Source organism: Sceloporus occidentalis, unplaced genomic scaffold (genome assembly GCF_023333645.1).
Source record: "Sceloporus occidentalis isolate IW3139 unplaced genomic scaffold, rSceOcc1.0.p SCAF_3, whole genome shotgun sequence".
NCBI lineage: Eukaryota > Metazoa > Chordata > Lepidosauria > Squamata > Phrynosomatidae > Sceloporus > Sceloporus occidentalis.
In genome coordinates this window covers 44,384,287-44,404,436 of record NW_028316983.1, presented here as the reverse complement: position 1 = coordinate 44,404,436, position 20,150 = coordinate 44,384,287, and the positions used below count along the sequence as shown (strand labels likewise).

The 20,150-nt window shown below is 38.5% G+C and overlaps 1 protein-coding gene across 4 annotated transcripts; it reads left to right on the top strand.

The window, feature by feature from the left end:
* Window positions 1-4,896: 4,896 nt before the first annotated feature.
* LOC149315850 (cryptochrome-1-like) lies at window positions 4,897-19,938 on the top strand. 4 transcript variants are annotated; one of them, XM_089514263.1, is made up of 11 exons: window positions 4,897-5,085; window positions 7,241-7,673; window positions 8,753-8,869; window positions 10,555-10,705; window positions 11,794-11,934; window positions 13,633-13,803; window positions 14,295-14,435; window positions 15,228-15,379; window positions 15,973-16,070; window positions 17,068-17,178; window positions 19,285-19,938. In XM_089514263.1, exons 2-11 carry the CDS (start codon window positions 7,261-7,263, stop codon window positions 19,380-19,382), a joined length of 1,593 nt encoding a protein of 530 aa, XP_089370389.1. In that variant the 5' UTR covers window positions 4,897-5,085; window positions 7,241-7,260; the 3' UTR covers window positions 19,383-19,938. The 4 variants fall into 4 exon arrangements, with proteins under 4 accessions (XP_089370389.1, XP_089370393.1, XP_089370392.1 ...); XM_089514267.1 differs by lacking the exon at window positions 4,897-5,085 and adding an exon at window positions 5,147-5,166; XM_089514266.1 differs by lacking the exon at window positions 4,897-5,085 and adding an exon at window positions 6,414-7,079.
* The last annotated feature ends 212 nt before the right edge of the window (window positions 19,939-20,150 follow it).

The window sequence follows — 20,150 nt, the reverse complement described above, 5'->3', positions numbered from 1 at the left end:
GAGCAGCTCCAAAGGGGTACGGTCTGTACCCTGGAATATAGCGTTAACATTTCCGGTGTCCAGTTGAATTAGCTTTCCTGCCCCTCTCCATGGTGTTTGTCAACAATAGTGAATATGGTTGTATTATCATTAATTTGGCCCTTGGAGAGAGCGCGTGAGAAATTATTATTATTATTATTATTATTATTATTATTATTATTATCATCTAATAATAATAATAATAATAATAATATATGTAGGCAGGTCTTGTAGCACCTTTGAGACTAACTAAAGGAAGAAGTTATTAGCATGAGCTTTCCTAGACTAAAATTTACTTCCTCTGCCCGAAATGCATCTCAGGAAGTAGATCTAGGTCTACGAAAGCAAAGCTCATGTTTCCAACTTCTTTCTTTCAGTGACTCTCAAGGGTGCTAAACAATCTAACATCATCATCATCATCATCAAAGTCTAGGAAAGCTCATGCTGCCAACTTCTTTCTTTAGTTAGCCTCAAAGGTGATACAAGACCTTTCTACATAGTGATTCTATAAAGGCAGCTATAGCTTTGAATAATAATAATGGCAACAATCATAATAACAATAACAATATTAAACTGACTACAAGGGCAATAAAATTATTATTGTTTATTATTATTACTTCTACATCATCATCATCATCTTATAGCTACTGTATCCAGTTTACTATAGTTGTAAATTGCTAGTTGCAAGCATACTAGTTCAGTTTCTGGATCCGTTGGTTTTTCTAATTCGGTTGATATCTAGCTTTCATCATCCACATGGAACCATCTTGTTGCATTCATATTCATTTAGATTCATTGGTCTAAATCACACTGCAGAAATAATCCAGTTAGAGAGACTGCTTTAACTGCCCTGGTTCAGTGCTAGGGAATCCTGGGAATTGTAGTTCATTGGGGCACTAGAGCTCTCTGACAGAGAAGGCTAAATGTCTCACAAAACTACAGTTCCCAGAATTCCCTAGCACTGAGCCAGGACAGTTAAAGCAGTCTAAAACTGGATTATTTCTGCAGTGTGGTTTGGACCATTGAGAGCTAAATAGCAAGAATGCTGGTTGTCCGCAAAGCTAGAATCAGTATCTGTTTCTGTTCATAGGACAGGGCTTATCATCAATATGTACTGATTTACCACTCAACTGGCTGCTCAGCAATCCCTGCCTCAGCTGACAAAATATGTTTTTGGATTTGGTGCTGAAGACTCAAGAGACTGCCTTGTGAGACTCTTAACATTCAAGTGAGGACCACCTTGTCTGGGTTGATGGCAACCCTGAGGCTATTCCAACATGTCACTGACAGAATACATGAATCTGAGCATATTCTAGATTTAGTTCTCTCTGCCAAATAGGAAGATGTGAACTGAAGGTGGACCATTAGCATCTAATCCTTTATAGTGTTTGCATTACAGTCGGCCCTCTGTATCCTTGGATTCTTTATCTGCTGTTGCTTTATCCACTGCTCTTCCATTATTATGGTACATGCTCTCAGTGCCATCTAACAAGAGTTTTTTTCCAGGTAGAACAAGGCCTTTTGAAACCTGGCCAAGAGAAAGATATAGGAGAAGGCTTACCAGCATACCAGGATGCATTTGCAGTACACTTCTGAAGAGAAGGATCTCCTTATATATCATGGCTTATCCACAGATTCAAGCATCCACAGCTTGAAAATATTCAAATATATATATTCCCAAAAAAACAAACCTTGATTTTGCCATTTTGTAAAGGGGTCACCATATTACTGGTTTAGAAACTGGAAAACAATGACTGAGTTTATTGATGAAAGGGAGGGGGTACAAAAATGTAAAGGAAACAATTAAAATGATCTTCCACATGACAGGATAAGGAAATTCAAAAGGAAACACCATTCCTGGACTAATAATAATAATAATAATAATAATGGAATATTATTTATATTTATGAGGGATTTATTAATAGCTGAGGACACTTTTGAGGATGTGAATCATTCATTGGTAAGTAAGGCTCAACTGAACACCATTTCTTATCATAAACACTCATCCCTAATAGGCAGAGGCAATGAAGGGCCCGCTTGGGGGTTGCAGTACTAAATGAAAAGCAAATCAAAACAAAACTGAAGGGGAAAAGGGGGGAGAGCAAGAAAACAAAAATAACCCCATTTCTGAGATCTGTCTTTCAAAAAAAACCAAATGACAAGAAGACAGCTGACAGAGAGGAGGAGTATCTGGCCTGCTGATGAGTAACAAATAAAGAGGGTTGGCAGAGATGCCTTTCAGCCCCTGAATGGGCAGGCTCAGCCAATGTAGATACGGGGAAGTCGTTGGCCGCCAAAGCAGCAATCTGTTATATTAATACTCATATAATAAAAATTGGATACCATGTTACTACGCCATTGTATGTAACAGGACCTCAGCATCCACAGATTTTGGTATACACGGGGTCCTGGAACTAAACCCCAGCACAGTGATTTCCAAGCTTTTTATATACCAAAACATCTTCTCTCCATCGACCTTTTCCATGCCATGCATGATTTTATGTATCCTTCTTTTCTCTATTTACTGATTTTATTTTTTTAGCTCAACAGCCCCCAAAGGTGCAACCTTTCCTCACAGGTGAGGTTTTCTAATCCCCCAGTCATTGCAACTGCCATTTTCAGCACCTTTTCCACCTCTGCAATAGTCTTTATTTGCAGTGACTAGAACTGTACACAGTATTCTGGAGGTAGTTATACCACAGATCTGTATAAGGGCAATATAATATTGGCAATTCTATTTTTAATCCCCTTTCTAATTATGCCCATCCTAGAATTCATTTATTATTGTTTTTGCAATTGGAAACTGCATCGACAATTCATTTTCACAGTCCAAAGTTACTATTGTTAAGTCACTGATAACTGAGCCCTCATTAGCGAAGCTGTTGTTTTGGGGTATTTTTGCCCCTGTGTGCATCACTTTGCACTTGCTTGCATTACACAGAGGCATTTATTTGCCACGTGATTCTTTGTTGTTGTAACTTCTACAACAGATTAAGATCAGTTAATATGCTGATGTCAGGTAAAATGGGGCCTTTAGGTTAATTTCCTCCCATGTTAATTTCCTTAGCAGACAGATTTGGTAAGCACTTCAAAGACGATCCATAATGTGATGAGTGACTGTTCAGCAGAAGAGGTTCATTCCTATTTGACAAACACTGCTCAAAGTCTCTAAACAAGTAATAACCCAGAAAAAGGAAGGTTGATAATTAACCTGAATCCACATTTCCTGGATCTGTTGTTAATTAAATTATAGCAATTTAAAACGGCTGCTACTTAGCTCCAAATAAACAGCATAAATTTTTATTTATTTTTTTACAATTGCAATTATCCTTTCTTCATATACAGAAAAAACAGTCATCGTATTAGAGAATCATAGCAGTAGTTGCAAAAGCAATCTGGTTTAGAATACCAGTTATCTGCAAATAGATGTTGGATCCTGAGTTGAAAACCTAAAAGATCCTACTGTGCCATAGAAAAGGGAGCAGGGAATAGAGGAGATGGCACCAGTGTCACTAGCAACAAGTCCTCCTGATGTTTTGGACTAGAAGCTAGCATCTAAAACTTTCATCAGACTACCTTTGCAGCCCCCTGGAGCAGATTTTAAGGGAGATACTGTTGGTATATACATTTGAGTGGGAAAAAAGAAGACTGCAGAGGGAGGGAGGTTGAGCAAAAATCACATCTTCCCTTTACCCTGCTCATTGGAGCATCCTGTGAGCAGACATCTGCTGAGGGGACATTTCTTCCCAGAGAACATTAGTTAGGATCCAAACCATTTTTTGTACAGAAGCCACCAAAACCAATGAGTAAAGAAGAGGTCTGCCTTCATGTATTTGGAATATAGTTGCTGGCTATTACCATTTCCTTATACACTATATGAAATCTTTATCAAAGTACACAAACTATTACTGATCAAAAATGAGAACAGAGCAACCAGATCAGTGCAGAAGACTACAACTAGAAATATAACGTTAGTCATAAGCTTCTGTAAGTGCCTGACAGTAAGATGGTTTCCCTAGCTATGAAGTCTCTTCCTCTTCCATTGGCTCAAAGGCCTCCCAAATTTGAACCGTAAGACACAGTTTGATCATTTTAACTGGCTGTTTAACAAGAGAAGTATTAGGATGGCAGGAGGTGTTCATTTCTGGGCCTCTTGCTTTGTTTCTGATGAACCAAAAAAGAAACAAGGGATCCTATTGTCTGTCTTCGTGATGTTGTCTTCCTGTGTTCCTCTTTGATTTGTACAAAGTCTGCATTTTTAGTATTGAACTGACCTGAGAAACGTAACTTTTTTGGACTATTACTCCCAGAATCTCCCAGCCAATGCATTGTGGATTCCAAGAACTCCCTCCCCTTAAAAAGTGTTTGTTCCAGGCAACAAAGTTCTTCATTTTGAGAGCTGTAGCACTTTGGGGAAATTTCTCAAGGGTTGTTAAAAAAAACAACCCAACATCTTAATATCCAGGTGTTTGTAAAATAATATGCAGATGTGGATTTTCAGCCTCAAGAGGGAGCCAGGGGCAAAAACCCAATCTGGCCAAGAAAACACCATTTTAGTTCACCTCAGCAGTGATTCTCAAACTTTAGTTCTCCACAAAGTTTCAGACTTCATCTCCCAGAATTCCTGGCTGTTGGCTTCTGGGAGTTGGAGTCCAAAAGACACCAAAGTTTGGGAATCACTGCCTTAGAGAAACTCCTTGAAGGCACACACCAACAACAACAACAACCTACACTTTCCAAGGGCTAAGGGGATGCTCCCTCCCCAAGTAAAACCAGAGTAACGCCCTAGGCGTTGTTTCTTAGCAAACCAGGCGTTAGGCGGCCATTTGCTCCTTCCTCACGCAATTCCTTTAAGGGAATTTTGGACTTCAGCTCCCAGGATCCCTTACTATTGGCCAACATGGCCGAGGCTTCTGGGAGCTGAAGCCCAAAAGGCACAGTACCAAAGATGCCTTGCCGCCTATTAACGGCGGGCAGAGAGGCTGAGGAAGAACAAGAACAAGAAGGCGGCACCGGAAGTAAGAGGCCTAGGTGCCCAGCTTGGCCGGAAGTTCCAGAAACAATCAGGTAACCCGAGATGGCTATTATTCTTTCTCTCTCAATCCCCCCCCAGGAGAGCGAAAGTGAAATCGTCCGGAGCTTCCGAAGGTCCTTTTCTTGCCCCCTGAGGCTGGGCAGAAAGGCTCATCCCTGGTCGCCTCAGGACAGGAGGCGAGCGTTTCCCCTCCGCTCCCCGACATGGCTCCCCTTTGGGCGAGAAAATGGCCTCTTCGGGAGCCATGTCGGGGAGCGGAGGGGAACCGCAAATAACAAAAACACCATGTTTTTGCCTGAGAGAACGCCTCTCTAGGAGTCTCTAGGTCCTCCAGTGCAACTCTGTGGTCGATGTCTGACAGACACTAACCATAGAGTTGCGCTGGAGGAGCTACAAATGCCTAGTGGAGTGTCCTCTCTAGGAATCTAGGCAATCTTTCAGTGCAATTCTTTTAGTTAAAGTTGACCATAGAGTTGTGCTGGAGGACCTAGATATTCCGAGAGAGAACATATTGATCAAACCCGTGAATAATCAAAGCCGCAAATATGGAGGGATGAGGGGGCTGAGAGAGTGTGTCTTGCCCAGCGTCACCCACATGGCCACCAGAGTCACCATTACACACCACACCTTGCTCCCTTTGAGGAAACTGGCTTCTCTCAGGGCGTTCGAGTGTTGTTAAACCAGATTGTTTGCTCTGCTGCCACAACACATGACCGTTCCCAGAATTCCATAGCACAGAGCCATGGCTGTTAAAGTGGTGTCAAGCCAGCTTGTTTGTGCTGGTGCCACAGCAAACTATAATTTCCAGAATTCTGTAGCACTGAACCATAGCAGTTAAAGTGGTGTCAAACCGGAATGTTTCTGCAGTGTGGATGCAGCCGAGGAGATTCCCTTCGAAGAGTGAAATTAACGTCCACTTAAATCCACTTAGACTGCATCCACACTGCAGGAGTAATCCAGTTTGATACCACTTTAACTGCTGTTGTTCAATGCTGTGGAATTCTGGGAATTGTAGTGTGTTGTGGCACTAGAGCTCTCTCTTACAGAAGGCTAAATGTCTCAGAAAACTACAGTTCCCAGAATTCCATAGCACTGAGTCATGCTAGTTATGTGGTGCCAACTTTGAGTCTATATTGGGAGAAGGACGGGATATAAGTAAATAAAATAATAACAATAACCAGCTTATTTCTGCAGTGTGAACGCAGTTTCACATCTTAGGTACCGTACAAGCATTGTGTCATATGTACACACTATTAATATTTTTGTACTTTATATAAAACTTTCATTTAAAAAAAATCCGTAACACCCCCTCCCCCCGGAACCAAGAATAAAAATGAAAAATGAAATGAAAAAAGGGGGAAATATTTTATATATCCTCTATGCTATGGAAAGAGGAAAGTCACATATTTCCCACACAGAAAACCGCCTGAATATCAGTGATGGAAGTGGCTTGCATTTCTTCCCATCCCTAATTCAGAGCTGGCAGGCTAACATTTCACCACTGGTGTGACTCTGGATATCAGAGTTCAATTCCTTCTCAAGCATATAAACCCACTGGGTTACCTTGGGCAAGTCACACTCTGTCAGCCTCAGGATGGCAATGGCAAACCCTCTCTGAAGAAACTTGCCAAGAAAACCCTATGATAGGGTTGCCATAAATAAAAAAATGACTTGGAGGCACACAAGAACAGCAACCAGAGTTGGCCACATCTTGAAGAGTAAAATTTGAAAATCTTTGGAGAAAAAAACCTAAGGGTGGAAGGGCAGTCTGGAGTGTTATAAAGAGAGAAGACAGGCAAAGAGCTGGTCACGCACTTCCTCATCTCTGTGCTGTTTCTCTGCTTCCAGTTGTCTCCTCAGGAAATATTGGAATAAATAGCATAAAAGGCACCAGATCCCATATGATCATGGAAGCAAAGCAGGATCAGCCCTCGTTTGTACTTGGAGGGAAGACTGCCAAGGAATCCCAGGCCCTGTAGGCTATATTTCAGAGGAAGGAACTGGCAAAACCACCTTCCTTGCCTAAGTAAAACCTTTGATATTTGTACTTTCTGTCCAGCACCAGCCTGTTGATTTTCTCATCCATGTTTACTGTTCTTCTCTTAGCCTTCCACAGTTCTATTAAGTTTTCCATTTTCCTTCCCAAATTAATATAATATGTAAATTTTTGCTACATTTTTCTTCCAGGTTTCAAATAAATACCCAATATGTCTCATCAGACTATTCATCTTTTCCGGAAGGGTCTCCGGCTACATGACAACCCCACTCTACTAGCTGCATTGAAGTCTTCTGCAATTGTATATCCAGTCTACATACTGGACAGAAAGTTTTTGACATCTGCAGTGAAAATGGGAGCTATCCGTTGGCATTTCCTTTTGCAATCTCTGGAAGATCTGCAGGCAAACCTAAAGAAATTGAATTCTTGTTTATGGATTATTCAAGGAGAGTATGAGGTTGTATTGCGGGAGCATGTTAAAAAGTGGAATATTACGCAAGTGACATTAGATGATGAGATTGAACCATTTTTCAAGGAGATGGAGAGGACTATTCAAGCTATCGGGAAAGAAATGGGATTTGAAGTATTATCAATGGTGGGACACACATTGTATGATGTCAAACGGTATGGAACTGGCCTAGGGGAATAAAGGCTATCTCCTGAGGGCCTGTGTTAGTTTTATAACAAATGTGTAACACCTTGTATTTTGAAAGTATTTGCAGTCAAAGTAAAAATACCTCCATGATCATTTGAAAGGCTGGCATAAAAGTATTTTGCATAAATGGCTAGATATGGGATTCCTGACCAGTTAGGGCCCTGTATTCAAGCAGTCAGTAGAAATGTCTTTTAAAACCATATTGGCACAATTAGGAGGTCCAACATAGCAGGAAACAACCAGTGTTTACTTACGGTACATTAAACTGATATGCAATATTTCAATGCCAGAACAGTTTTAGGTACTATACTGTACTGATACAGAAATCATTAGAGCTAAGTCTGTCTGTAATACACGCTAAACTGCATTGACAGTGTACACTCTTGAGAAACATAAACATGCAGTGAGGCAGCAGAATCATGCTTTTCTGCTCTCTGCATCGATTCCATGTGTTCGCAATGAACAACATGCAGTTCAGGCACTATTGTGTCTTACTTGCATACAATCAGCCTTCCATATCCACGGATTCAACTAAACCTTGATTTTGCCATTTTATATTAGAAACACCATTTTACTACACCATTGTATACTTATAATGGGACTTGAACATCTACAGATTTTGGTATCCATGAGAGGTCCTGGAACCAAACTCCAGTGGGTTGCTGTACATCCAATAATGTACAACTGTTAATATCTTGAAGAAATTCTGGGTATATATTATAGCAAACGTAGACAAGGTAAGATTATGCAGTCTTGGACTTTTGCGGCACTATGTATTGTTACTGCTAAATTTGCTAAACGTTTATTTAGCTTTTATTTTCTAAACTTCCAGCAAGTAGAAAAATGTATGAAACATTTTGAAAATGATTGAATCTGTCAAAATTCTAGAGCCTGTATGGTTCTTTATAAATATATGGATGTTGATAACTTGCTTACAACTCATGCAGTTGAATATACTACTCATATCACCAAATTTGTTTTGTGGCTAATTTAATTACTATGCTGTGAGCAGGTTCCATTCATAGTGTAATTGTCTTTTGATATATAGGATTGTGGAACTAAATAGAGGAACACCTCCATTGACATACAAGAGGTTTCTCCAGATACTCTCTAAACTTGGAGATCCAGAGATGCCTGTGGAGGATCTTACAACTGAAAATTCACAGTAAGGCATGATTGCACTGCTATAAAAAGAAATCCATCTTCTCTCATGGAATAATTTGCTCACTGTACAATGATTTATTACATAACATAGTCTTAAATCTAATTACTGGTCTTAAATAGAGTAGACCCATTGAAGTGAAGAGATTTGTACAAGTGTTAATTTACCATTTAGCAACTAATTAAGCAAGTCTAATTTAATTGGGTTCAGCAGTTTTTAATGCATACTTCAGTATTTCATCTCTGAACTCTGCTTAACAGAGAAAATAGTGTTGCCTTTTACAAGATAGTAATGTTCTCCTTATTTCATGAAGCATAAGTAGAATTACTTCTGGTTCTCCCCTGCCCCAAATTATTTTTTTCATGTTATTCTAGTTCTTAAGAATAGGAACTGTTTTGAATGGTCGCATTTGAAAAACAACATAGGAAATATTATGAGAATCCTAGGTGGGGATTAGGAAAAATAGTAATTTGACATTTTCCTCCGGCAACGAGATACTTAAATACGAAATAGAAATAAAAGGAGAAGACACAGGTGAAGTGATTATGATTGTTAATGTTGCATTGTACTAGCATGTTACGAAAGAGTTTACATTGTTTTGTATGATTTGTGTAGTGGCAGCTATTGCATGTATGACTGCAAAGACACACAAAAATATAACTTGAGGCAAAGCCTGAATTACAAATACAACTTTTAAAAAACAGCTTAAGTATCAAGGCTTTCCACAAGTATCCTGGGAACTGTATATTATGGTAATAATTTATAGTGCAATTTTATGCATGTTGTTGTGTGCCTACAAGTCATTTCCAGCTTATGGCGACCCTCAGGCAAACCTAGTAGTTCGCCTGAAGGGCACCATAACTGGTCATGCTCTAGTAAGAAGTACATATTGTTTATTTGCACACCCACAAGAGTACTATATTGTGCAGTTTTTGCCAGTTAAATCATTGAAGTTTATAATGTGGATATGCTCCATGTGTTATTGAGACAAAAATATTTTAAGGAATTAGGCATGGTGCAAGAACTAGAACAATAACAGTAAGAACTATGACCTTGATTATGTATGAGCTCATGTTCCTTATGACCCCTAGTTTAAATATGCACATTCTACCCTGGATTAGCAAATATCTTCTTATCTTAGCTCATCTGAGGATGCAAATATGATGACTTCTGGTGGTCCCTGCTACCTAGGAATGACTATTGTTATGTTGTGTTAAGTAACACAAACATAGGAAAGTAGAAAAAGCAGTTACTACAGTCTGTCATATTTTTTCTATTTGTACTAGCTAAATGACATGTGTTGTCCCAGTGGTAATACAGTGGGGACTTGCTATCCGCAGGCTTGCCATCCATGGATTTAATAATTTGCGGATAGCAATCCCTGTTGTCCTCAATGGCAGCATGTGAACGCGGCCACACTAGTGGCTGTGCGCATATTGTGCTGCCATTGGGGCAATGGGACTTGAGGTCCAATGTTTGTTCGTATCCTCAAGGGGTGGGTTCAGAACAGAAACCCCACGGATACAAAGATCCTGCTGTAAAAAAATTTTTTTTTCTGGTGGAGCTACATGATCTGTGATGAAAAATCAGTCTTGATCTTAGTTAACAAGCTGAATAGAACAGGGCTTTTTTTTTTTACTTCTTAAAGCAAGTTTCACTTTGTGAAAAGTCTTTTTCTACCTTCTAAGAAAACTCAGCCCTCTCCCTGAAGTAGGACTGGATGAATGTTACAGAGTTCCTCTCCCAGAGGAGTTGGGAATTTCTAAAGAGTACCTGTCACCTTGGAGAGGTGGGGAAACAGTTGGGCTACAGCGACTTGAAGAGCACATGAAAAACCAGGTCAGTCTTCTTTTTCATATGTGTCTCTTAGTCTTGGCATTAGCAAGTAGGAAAATAATCTTTTTGATATTCTTTGCATAAGAAGTCTAAATGCAATCAAAGCTCTTTCTTTTCCTGTTTTAATGGATCTATATCTGAAGACATCTAAAAGATGCCTCAAATGTTCTTATTTTATTTCTGCAAATCCATCTTCAGAATTTAGTTTTAGCAAAAGTGGGGATTTTTTCCAGTTGCAGCTGGAGCATATTACCTAAACTTAATCTTTGTTTGGAAAATTATGCACATGTGCAGAGAGGAGGTCATAAGGTGGAATCCCTTCACCAGTGGCACTGCCATAGTGCTTTGATTCAGTGCTCTTTTGTGAATAAAAAATACCACCACAGAAGAGAAACAATAGTGGGGGATGAGCAAAAACACACCTGACCACATAAAATGTGTACATTGTGCTGCTGTTGTATGTTATGCTCAAGCTGAATGTACATCCAGTGTCTATAGAGAAGAAGGTGGTCACTGATTGTGTGGCTGTATGTGTTACCTTTAGAACAAGTCACATTTACATAAAGTTTATTAGCATAGGGCTATTTTACTATTCATTTATTATCGTTCTTATTTTTATCCCACCTTTCAAGGCAACTCTGCCATGGATTTCATTTACTCTTAGACCATAAGCATGACATATGGGTATTTGTGTGTGCATGTTCCTTGAGGTCACCTGTCAACTTATGGCAAACTCATGAATTTCATAGGCTATTCTTAGGCAAGGAATACTCAGTGTTAGTTTTCCAGTTTCTTCCTTTGAAATATAGCCTGGAATTCATTGCCAGTTTCTCATCCAAGTACTAACCAAGTCTGACCCTGTTTCCAAGATCAGATGGGACCTGGGGTCTTTGGAGGTACTTAGGCCAGCTCTGAAAGATATGTAGCCTACTTTTTTTATTTCCAAATGATATCCATATTAACTTTCATCAAATATTAGAAAACGAATTATGGGATCTAAGATCTGCTACTAGTGTACAACTAAGAAATACAATCTCAGCAGAGAGATTGTATCAATAAAGCTTCTTATGATTCTTTAATTTTCTTTTAAGGGGTGGATAGCAAAATTTGCTAAGCCAAGAACTATCCCAAATTCTCTGCTTCCAAGTACTACAGGCTTGAGTCCCTATTTCAGCTTGGGTTGTTTATCAGTTCGGATGTTTTTTTATCGGCTGTCAAAAATTTATGCTCAGGTAAGATTGCACATTATTTTTATTTATTTATTTTAAACATGGTTACTTTATTGTTTGGTTAAAATAGGCTTCAAACGTAACTTACAAAAAGTAGAAATTGGACATTTCCTGCACTTCAACTTACAATTTAAAAATCACAACAAATAAATAAAAGGGATAGGAAAGGGAGAAGAAGAAAAAAAATCAAACTCACACAATAGTTTTTGATTGGAGCTAGTTCTTATAATGACCAACTAAAGTGGAATCATTTCAGAGAGAGGAGCCAAACATTGGAGGTCTCTAAGCAGAGCCAGTAAGGTGATTCTGCATCTCTGCCTTCCTTTTGCTTCATCCTGATGGAATGATTGCTACCAGGTTACAACCTGATCAACTTGAGCCTGTGAGACAGAGGACACATTTTCTGAGATCAGTCTTAGGGCCAGAATAAGCTCATGTGGTCTCAAGCAGTTCCAGACTGCTTAGTGTTAATCTTAAAACTGAGTCCAGAAACGGATAACTGATGTAATGTTGATGTGATCCACAAGTATTCTAGTGGCTAGATTTTGTGCCAAATGGTTTCCAGACTGTATTTAAAGATGGCTGTAGCCCAGGGTTGAGCAATGTGGACCTCATGCAGCCCCAGCTCTGCTTTTGTACCTCCCTCCCCCAGTGCCTCCCTGAGGTTAAAAGAATGATCTAAAATGCCTTCTAGGGGGCTGTAGATATTTTCACCATGTTCCCAGAAGAGGTCTTTTTTGAAACAGGAAATTACTTACAATCACCCCTTGCTGTTTTAAAAAAAGTCCTCTCTGGGGTCTGAAATGGATCAAGAATCCCCCAAAACACGGTGGAAATGCCACACGTCCCCTAGAAGTCATTTGGTAGCAAATCATTCTTTGATTTTTTTTATTTTATTTTTTTTGTGGGTACAAGTACACTGGGAGGAGTACAGCCCTCCAGGTCTCAAGGGGGCTAATGTAGCCCTCTAATCTTCCACAATTGCTCATTGTTGCTCTCGACTGAGAACTTGGCAGTATTTTAATGTTAGTGTAGCTAGGCTGTTTTCTCTTGATAGCATCACAGCTAACTCAGCCACTGATGCTTGCTTCCATTTCTTGCTTCTATAATGCTGCATCTAGGAATACACCCAAACATTTATCTGATTCTGCAAGGGAAGTGTAAAACTATGCAAGACTGATTGTAGGCCTCCTACAATTAAAATCAGCAGTCTTCCCAGTCAACTATAAACTCTCTCTATATATATAGCTATAGAAAACTATAGCTCCATCCTGTGGAATCCTGGGATTTGTAGTTTTACAAGATCTTAAGCTTTCTCTGCCAAAGAGTGCTGGTGCCTCACAAAACTATAAATCCCAAGATTCTGTAGGATGGAGCCACTGCAGTCAAACTGGGACCAAACTGCATTATTTCTACACGGTAGATGCATTCTCTCCCTCTCTCCCTATATGAGGTGTATTGTTTTATTAAAAAAAAATGTTTTGCTGTGTAATTCATCTGCATATCTCATTCATGAGGTTTTTACTTATTTACCCATCTGTCAGTTGTGTAAGTTTATATTGAAGCATGTCAAGCTGTGGTTCAAGCTTCATGATAGGCTTAGAAACAGGGCTTAAATTCAGCCCCTTTGTTAAGCATTACATGTTCTTAACCTAATCGTTCCCATGTGCATGTTTTCATGGACTTTTATCTGTATTACAGTCAAAGAACCATTCTTTGCCACCAGTATCTCTTCAAGGACAGCTGCTTTGGAGAGAATTTTTTTATACTGTAGCATCAACAACACCAAACTTTACAAAAATGGCTGGGAATCCCATCTGCCTTCAGATAGAATGGTACCAAGATGCAGAGAAACTCCACAAATGGAAAATGGTAAGACATGGATAGCACAGAGGTATAGTATTTATCTCAGAACACTAATAGCTGTTTTGTACGGAATTTAACAATAAATAAAGCAGTAATTTGTAAAATGTTGTTTTATTATATCATCCATCTGATAGTTGTCTTAGATTGTGTCCAGGAGATACAGAAAATTCTTTATTGGGAAGTGGCTAAGTCATTTTAAATATACGTTGAAGTGAACTATACAAATTAATAAAAGTGGTTTGGTTTTTCGTTTTGTTTTTTAAAGACCAAAATGGATCAGTAACAGAAAATGTTTTATTTCCATATAGAACTTTCTGATGTTTACTAGAATGTTTAAGAACTTTAGCATTCTGTGTTGTAATTCTGGATGAGCAATTTATCAGTCTTTTGATAAAAAGAAAGTTATGGCTTTTCTTTCAATAAAGAGGACATACTGAAGGAAGGAGAGAAAAAGACTTGAGCTGAATTTGTAAAAACAGATCATTTGCTTTTCTTAGGCACAGACAGGCTTTCCATGGATTGATGCCATTATGACCCAACTTCGTCAGGAAGGCTGGATACATCATCTTGCTCGTCATGCTGTGGCATGCTTCCTGACACGTGGAGACCTCTGGATCAGTTGGGAGGAAGGCATGAAGGTTTGCAATAATCTTTCTTCCTGGAATGGCATTTGAAGATTCCTGTAAAAAGAAAACTTTCTAGAAAGTTTGAAAGCAGTCCCAGTGCTTTTATATTACTTCCCACCCAGAAAATTGTGTGTGTGGGGGAGGGGGGATATCTAACATTGTTTTGGAAAGAAGAACCAGCAAAAAAATTGAGGTGAAATGTTTAATAAAATTTATTACAGAAACTATTATTATTATTATTATTATTAACCTAAACCTCACTAAAATGCTAAACATTTGCCACTTAAACATAAGCAATATAAGAGTGTTGTCAGATCAAGCAAAGGCATTCTGTGCCACAATAGCCACAGAGGCCCACGAATGGGTGTACTGCCACAGAACTGCTGAACCCAGACTTAACCATGACATTAGATTAATATGATGTCTTCAGTATATTTGTTGTACGTAATCTGACATGAAGTCCTCTTATGGGTGTCACCCAGTGCATTCAACACCCCCTGCATTTCCATATTGACTCCACTGGTGTTATGAGAAGCAAAAGTCAAAACAAAAAACCTTTTGCCTGCCCAATCTTTGCACATCATGCCTAATGTTATAGAGTCAACTAGGTGTTGGTTCATATGATTGAATATGCCTTTAAAGAAATACAACACCTCCATGCAACTCCCCCCCTCCCAAAAAAAACTGATAGTGTCATGGACAAGGGTCCTACTCAGCTCTTCTTTCTTATTTGTGCAAAGATTTAATATATATGAAAAAATTCATATGTACCAGGTTTAATTGTATTCCTCTCATTAATGCAAGGTATTTGAAGAGCTGCTTCTGGATGCAGATTATAGCATCAATGCAGGGAACTGGATGTGGCTATCAGCCAGTGCTTTCTTCCACCAATACTCACGCATTTTCTGTCCTGTTCGTTTTGGCAAGCGCACAGATCCAGAAGGCCAGTATATTCGGTAAGTCCCTATGGTTGAATGATTCCATTAATTCAATGTCTGTCAGACTAAGGACTCAAGCCACCACCTTATCCAGCTCCCATAATAGCTAATCCACTGTATACCAGCAAATCCACAAGGAAGACAAGAATGCAGTAACGATCTACTATTATTGTGTTCCATCAGTTAGTGTTCAGTGGCATGCCACTTCTAAACATGGAACTGTCTGCAGTACTAATTGATAAACAGTACTGTCCCCCATGAAGTAGCCTAATCCTCTCCATTAACATATATACCCCGAAAATGAGCCAAAAAATATAAAATGGCCAGACATCATTTCTGGTTACATCAGGTATACTGATGCAGCACCCGCAATGGAAAATGGGTCTTGTCCCCTTCACAATTACAGCTGTGTTAGAGCAAACAATGTTAAGTCAAAGTGTGCACTTTGTTTGCATTTGAATATATCATCTATTAGTTTTGGATTTGACTTCTTTATGTCTAGATTTGGCTTAAAGGTGTGGAGTCTACTATGCATAATGATGACCTATGGCAGATTATGTCTAATTTGTCTTCCATTTATCTGTTGGATGTATACTAATTACATTTTTCAGAAAATACCTCCCAGTGCTGAAAAATTTTCCTTCCAAATACATTTATGAACCTTGGACAGCACCAGAAGAAGGACAGATAGAGGCTGGCTGCATTATAGGTAATACTCAAAATAGAAGTTTGAGTAGAGGCAACACCTACTCAGTCATGATGTCCTTGTGTTTATTTTATCTCTCCCAGTGACATCAGGGAGAAGTAGGCATAGTTCTTGACTATTGGTGGCTGTTACAGCAGTATGAACAGACATTCCGATTGCCCTGGCAAGAGAATGCCCTCTCACTACCTCATTTCCAATGACTATATTGTTAGAACTGAAGATCAGTGTACAAGCATTGAGATGGTACCAGCCATTTGTTGCCCAATTAACAGTCCTCTGCCTTAGACAGCCACACTGGAGAGTCTGCTTCCCTAATATCAGAGCCTGCTGCTTACATTCCTTCCAGGACAGGGGTAGGCAACGTTTTTGAGCCGGGGGCTGGGTTGCTGTCCCTCAGACAACTGGGGGGGCCGAAGCCAAAAAATAAATAATTAAATAATTTTTTTAAAAAATTAAATATATAAATAAACCAGGACAAATGTAGGACAAAATTTTCAAATGGAAGACACTTTTTTTAAAAAAATGGAGGACACATGAAAAAATTTGCTGATTTTTAAAAAAATGTTAGTATAAATGCATGTTTCGGAGGCTTCTATAGACAAATGCCCCCCAAAGGCCCTGGCAGCAATCAGCGGCAGGGCTGGGGCTGGTCCCAAGGCCTTGCCGGGCTGCATCCGGCCCGCAGGCCACAGGTTGCCTACCCCTGTTCCAGGGCTTACCTTCTTCCCATTAACTGATGACTTCAATAGTCTTTTACAGCCTGTACCTTAATGTGCAAATTGCATTTATATGGTATATGGGACCAGCAAATGATTTTTATTTGAATGTTTTCTGTATGTTGAGCTACCTCTGCTGCCTAGTAAAGTACTTTGCCTTACTAATATTTAGCCATGAAAACAAGAATTTTCTACTAACTGCATTTCTGTAAAAATTAGACTGAGTAGTCACTGTTTTTTAAATAAAAAAAACCTTGATGTCATTTTTTACTCTGTTTTGTTAGGTAAAGATTATCCTTTTCCTATGGTAAACCACAAAGAAGTCAGTGATTATAACCTGCAGCTGATGAAACAAGTCAGAGAAGAACAGTACAAAACAGCTCAACTCACAAGAGGTGTGTCCACTGACAAAGATTGTCTTAGTATAATAGGAATTGTGGGTTTCTCAGAAACCATTGGTAGTACTTTCTATATAAAGTAATAAAATAGTCATCCACTCTTTTGAACCTTTTAACCAGAGCTGCATACACTTATTATTTTGCAACAAAAATTAGACTCTACACCAAAGTAATCCAAATTCAGTATCAAGAGAGGATAAATTCTTCGTATTTTGTATATTTTGAATGATTCTTCTGTTGTCTGGGAAGGGGAGTTCTTAAGGACATTGTCTTCTTTGAACATCCTCAAATCTTACATAGTCCTAATTGTTGTTTCTGAGATTTCACCAAAGGATTAGACACTGAGAAGTATACAACAGAGTACATATTTTTGTAATTATTTAGGCTTTTTTTGAATGCTGTTTTTGGTACCCAGTTGGTTTATAATTGGCATTAGAAAAGACTGGGATGAGGACTGGCATAGATTAGGAGCTGATAAATTGATACTAGGAAGAGGAGTCCAAATGGCAATGAATTCCAAATGATTCAAGAGATATTTTGCCACAGAAGTAGGAAGAAATAATAGATTTTTATCCACCAGGTTCAGAGAAGATTCATGTAGGGAAACTAAATCAGTTCATATCTTTTACTGAAATCTAGAATGTGCCTGTTATTGTCTGAGTTTTGTTTTTCAAGGTGGAAATGCTTAGACAATGGAACAGTATGAGGAATTAATTCTCCTAGAACCTATCATTATTAATTGTTATGTATCTCTAGAAATGTTAAGGTGTGGATCCCACAACTAAATCTGCCAACCCAGAGAAACTTGAGGCTTTTATTTTTCAAATAAAATAAAACAATATTTCCTCATGAAATATAAACAAATTTCTAAATACAGGGAGCTTTTAAAACTAGATTGTGGAATAAGATGTGTAGGTGGGATGAGGAAAAGTTTGCAATTGAAAGGGGAAGAGATTATAATATCCTATTAGGCATACCCAAGCCCTTGGATGTGATTAAAGTGAGTAAATCCCCACCAATGTATTTAAATGGACATAAATCAGACATTAGGAATGGGAATACACAAAAACCAGTGGCAGAACATTTTAATCTCCCTGGGCATTCCATCTCTGACTCAGAACAGTGGTCATTGAACAAACTCCCTCGGAGCGTAGTGGAGTCTCCTTCCTTAGAGGTCTTTAAACAGAGGCTGGATGGCCATCTGTCAGGGATGCTTTGATTAAGATTTCCTGCATGGCAGGGGGTTGGACTGGATGGCCTTGCGGTCTCTTCCAATTCTATGATTCTAACAAAAGAACTACAAAGATAGATTGGAAAGAACTGAAATTCATCCACAAACTACAGTCCCTCAGCAGTGGATTGAACAAAGACAATGGTTTCCTGACACACTACACACACTTCAACACTATCTGACTCCATCCTCATGGGGATTGCCCTACATTCATCTATTCCTCTCACCACAAACTAGTCTCATTGCAAAACTAGATCTGCCAGTTCATCTCCATGCACAAAGACTAGTTTCCTATGTCTTTGTACACTAATGACCATTGTTGAAACAACCTGCAACTTCATTTCCATACACAAAGGATTTGTAATTTGAATTGATTCCTCACATACCAATGGCATATATATGCCTGTGCCTGGCTTCCACTCCACCAAATGCATCTGAGGAAGTAGACTGAAGTCTACAAAAGTTCATGCTGCTAATTTCTTTCTTTCAGTTAATCTTTCAGTTAAGTGCTACAAGATCTCTCTACATACTGATTTTTACAGACTAAGAGGGCTATATCTTTGATTTGTAGTTACCTTTCCAGCACATGTTAACTACTCAGATGCTTTCATTTGTGTAAGACTTTTACTATTGTATCTCTGACCAATCACACAACAATACTGAGGACCTTTTCAGCTCTTCCTGTGATTCTACTATGGTATTTTGTGTGGTGTCTTTTTAGATTGTAAGCCTGAGGGTAGGGAGCCGTCTAATTGAAAAGACTGTATGTACAGCGCTGTGTAAATTTACAGCACTTTATAAATAAAGGTTAATAGTAATAATAATAATAATAATAATAATAATAATAATAATAATATTTTCCTCCTTTCTAGATGATGTTGATGATCCAATGGAAATGAGGCTGAAACGAGAACTTTCAGAAGAGAACACTCAAAAAGGAAAACATACCAGAAAAAGTGAAGAAGTATAGACTACTCCATTCTGTTTATGTTTACTTGGTAGTAAGTCTCACTTCATGCAGTGGAAAAGATGCATCTAGGGAGAAGTGATTTTTTATTATGCAGCTTATAGACACTCCTTTAGATTTACCAGAATGGAAAGTGATGATGTGCTGAATGCAGCATTTAATTATTGCCCACATTATGCACTTTAGCCCTTTTTCTGTTCTTGAATTTTCTCTGCAAAAAAAGTGTTTTCCTTAAAGTGTTTTCCTTTGAAATGATTCATTGGATTATTTGACATGCAGATGAAATATGTCATTTATAGCCTTCTCTGCTGCGGCATCTTAGTTGTAGAATGTCCTGCCCTTGAAGGCCTGATTGGCATGAGCACTGGTTTCATTCTGGTACCAAGTTAAAACATGGTTTTTTTATCACAGGTTTGCGGTCTAGAGATCTTTCCCAAATATGTGTAGTTAAATGGTTTTAAATTATTTTAATTTTAAGTTGTTTAAATTATTTTTTAAGTTTTAGGTTATTTAAAATGTTAAATTACTCCTTACTATTTTAAATTGTTTTATTTGTACACTGCCCTGAGATTGTGAAATAGGGTGAGATATAAATATTTTAATAAACAAAATTTATAGTAAATATTCTGCATTTAATAAACAAAATTTATAGTAAATATTCTGCATTTATGTTCTGCTTCTTTGACATGGGCTTGCTGTTTACAGCATCTCATTCTGATCTGTGTTCAGTCAAAAGTAACATAATTTTACTCATGAATTTTGTTTTATCAG

Coding starts and splice junctions, on each gene's coding strand:
- LOC149315850 (XM_089514263.1), top strand. CDS start 7,261: ATGTCTCATCAGACTATTCATCTTTTCCGGAAGGGTCTCCGGCTACAT. Junction 7,674..8,752: donor ACATTGTATGATGTCAAACG/GTATGGAACTGG, acceptor TTTGATATATAG/GATTGTGGAACTAAATAGAG. Junction 14,436..15,227: donor GTTGGGAGGAAGGCATGAAG/GTTTGCAATAAT, acceptor CATTAATGCAAG/GTATTTGAAGAGCTGCTTCT.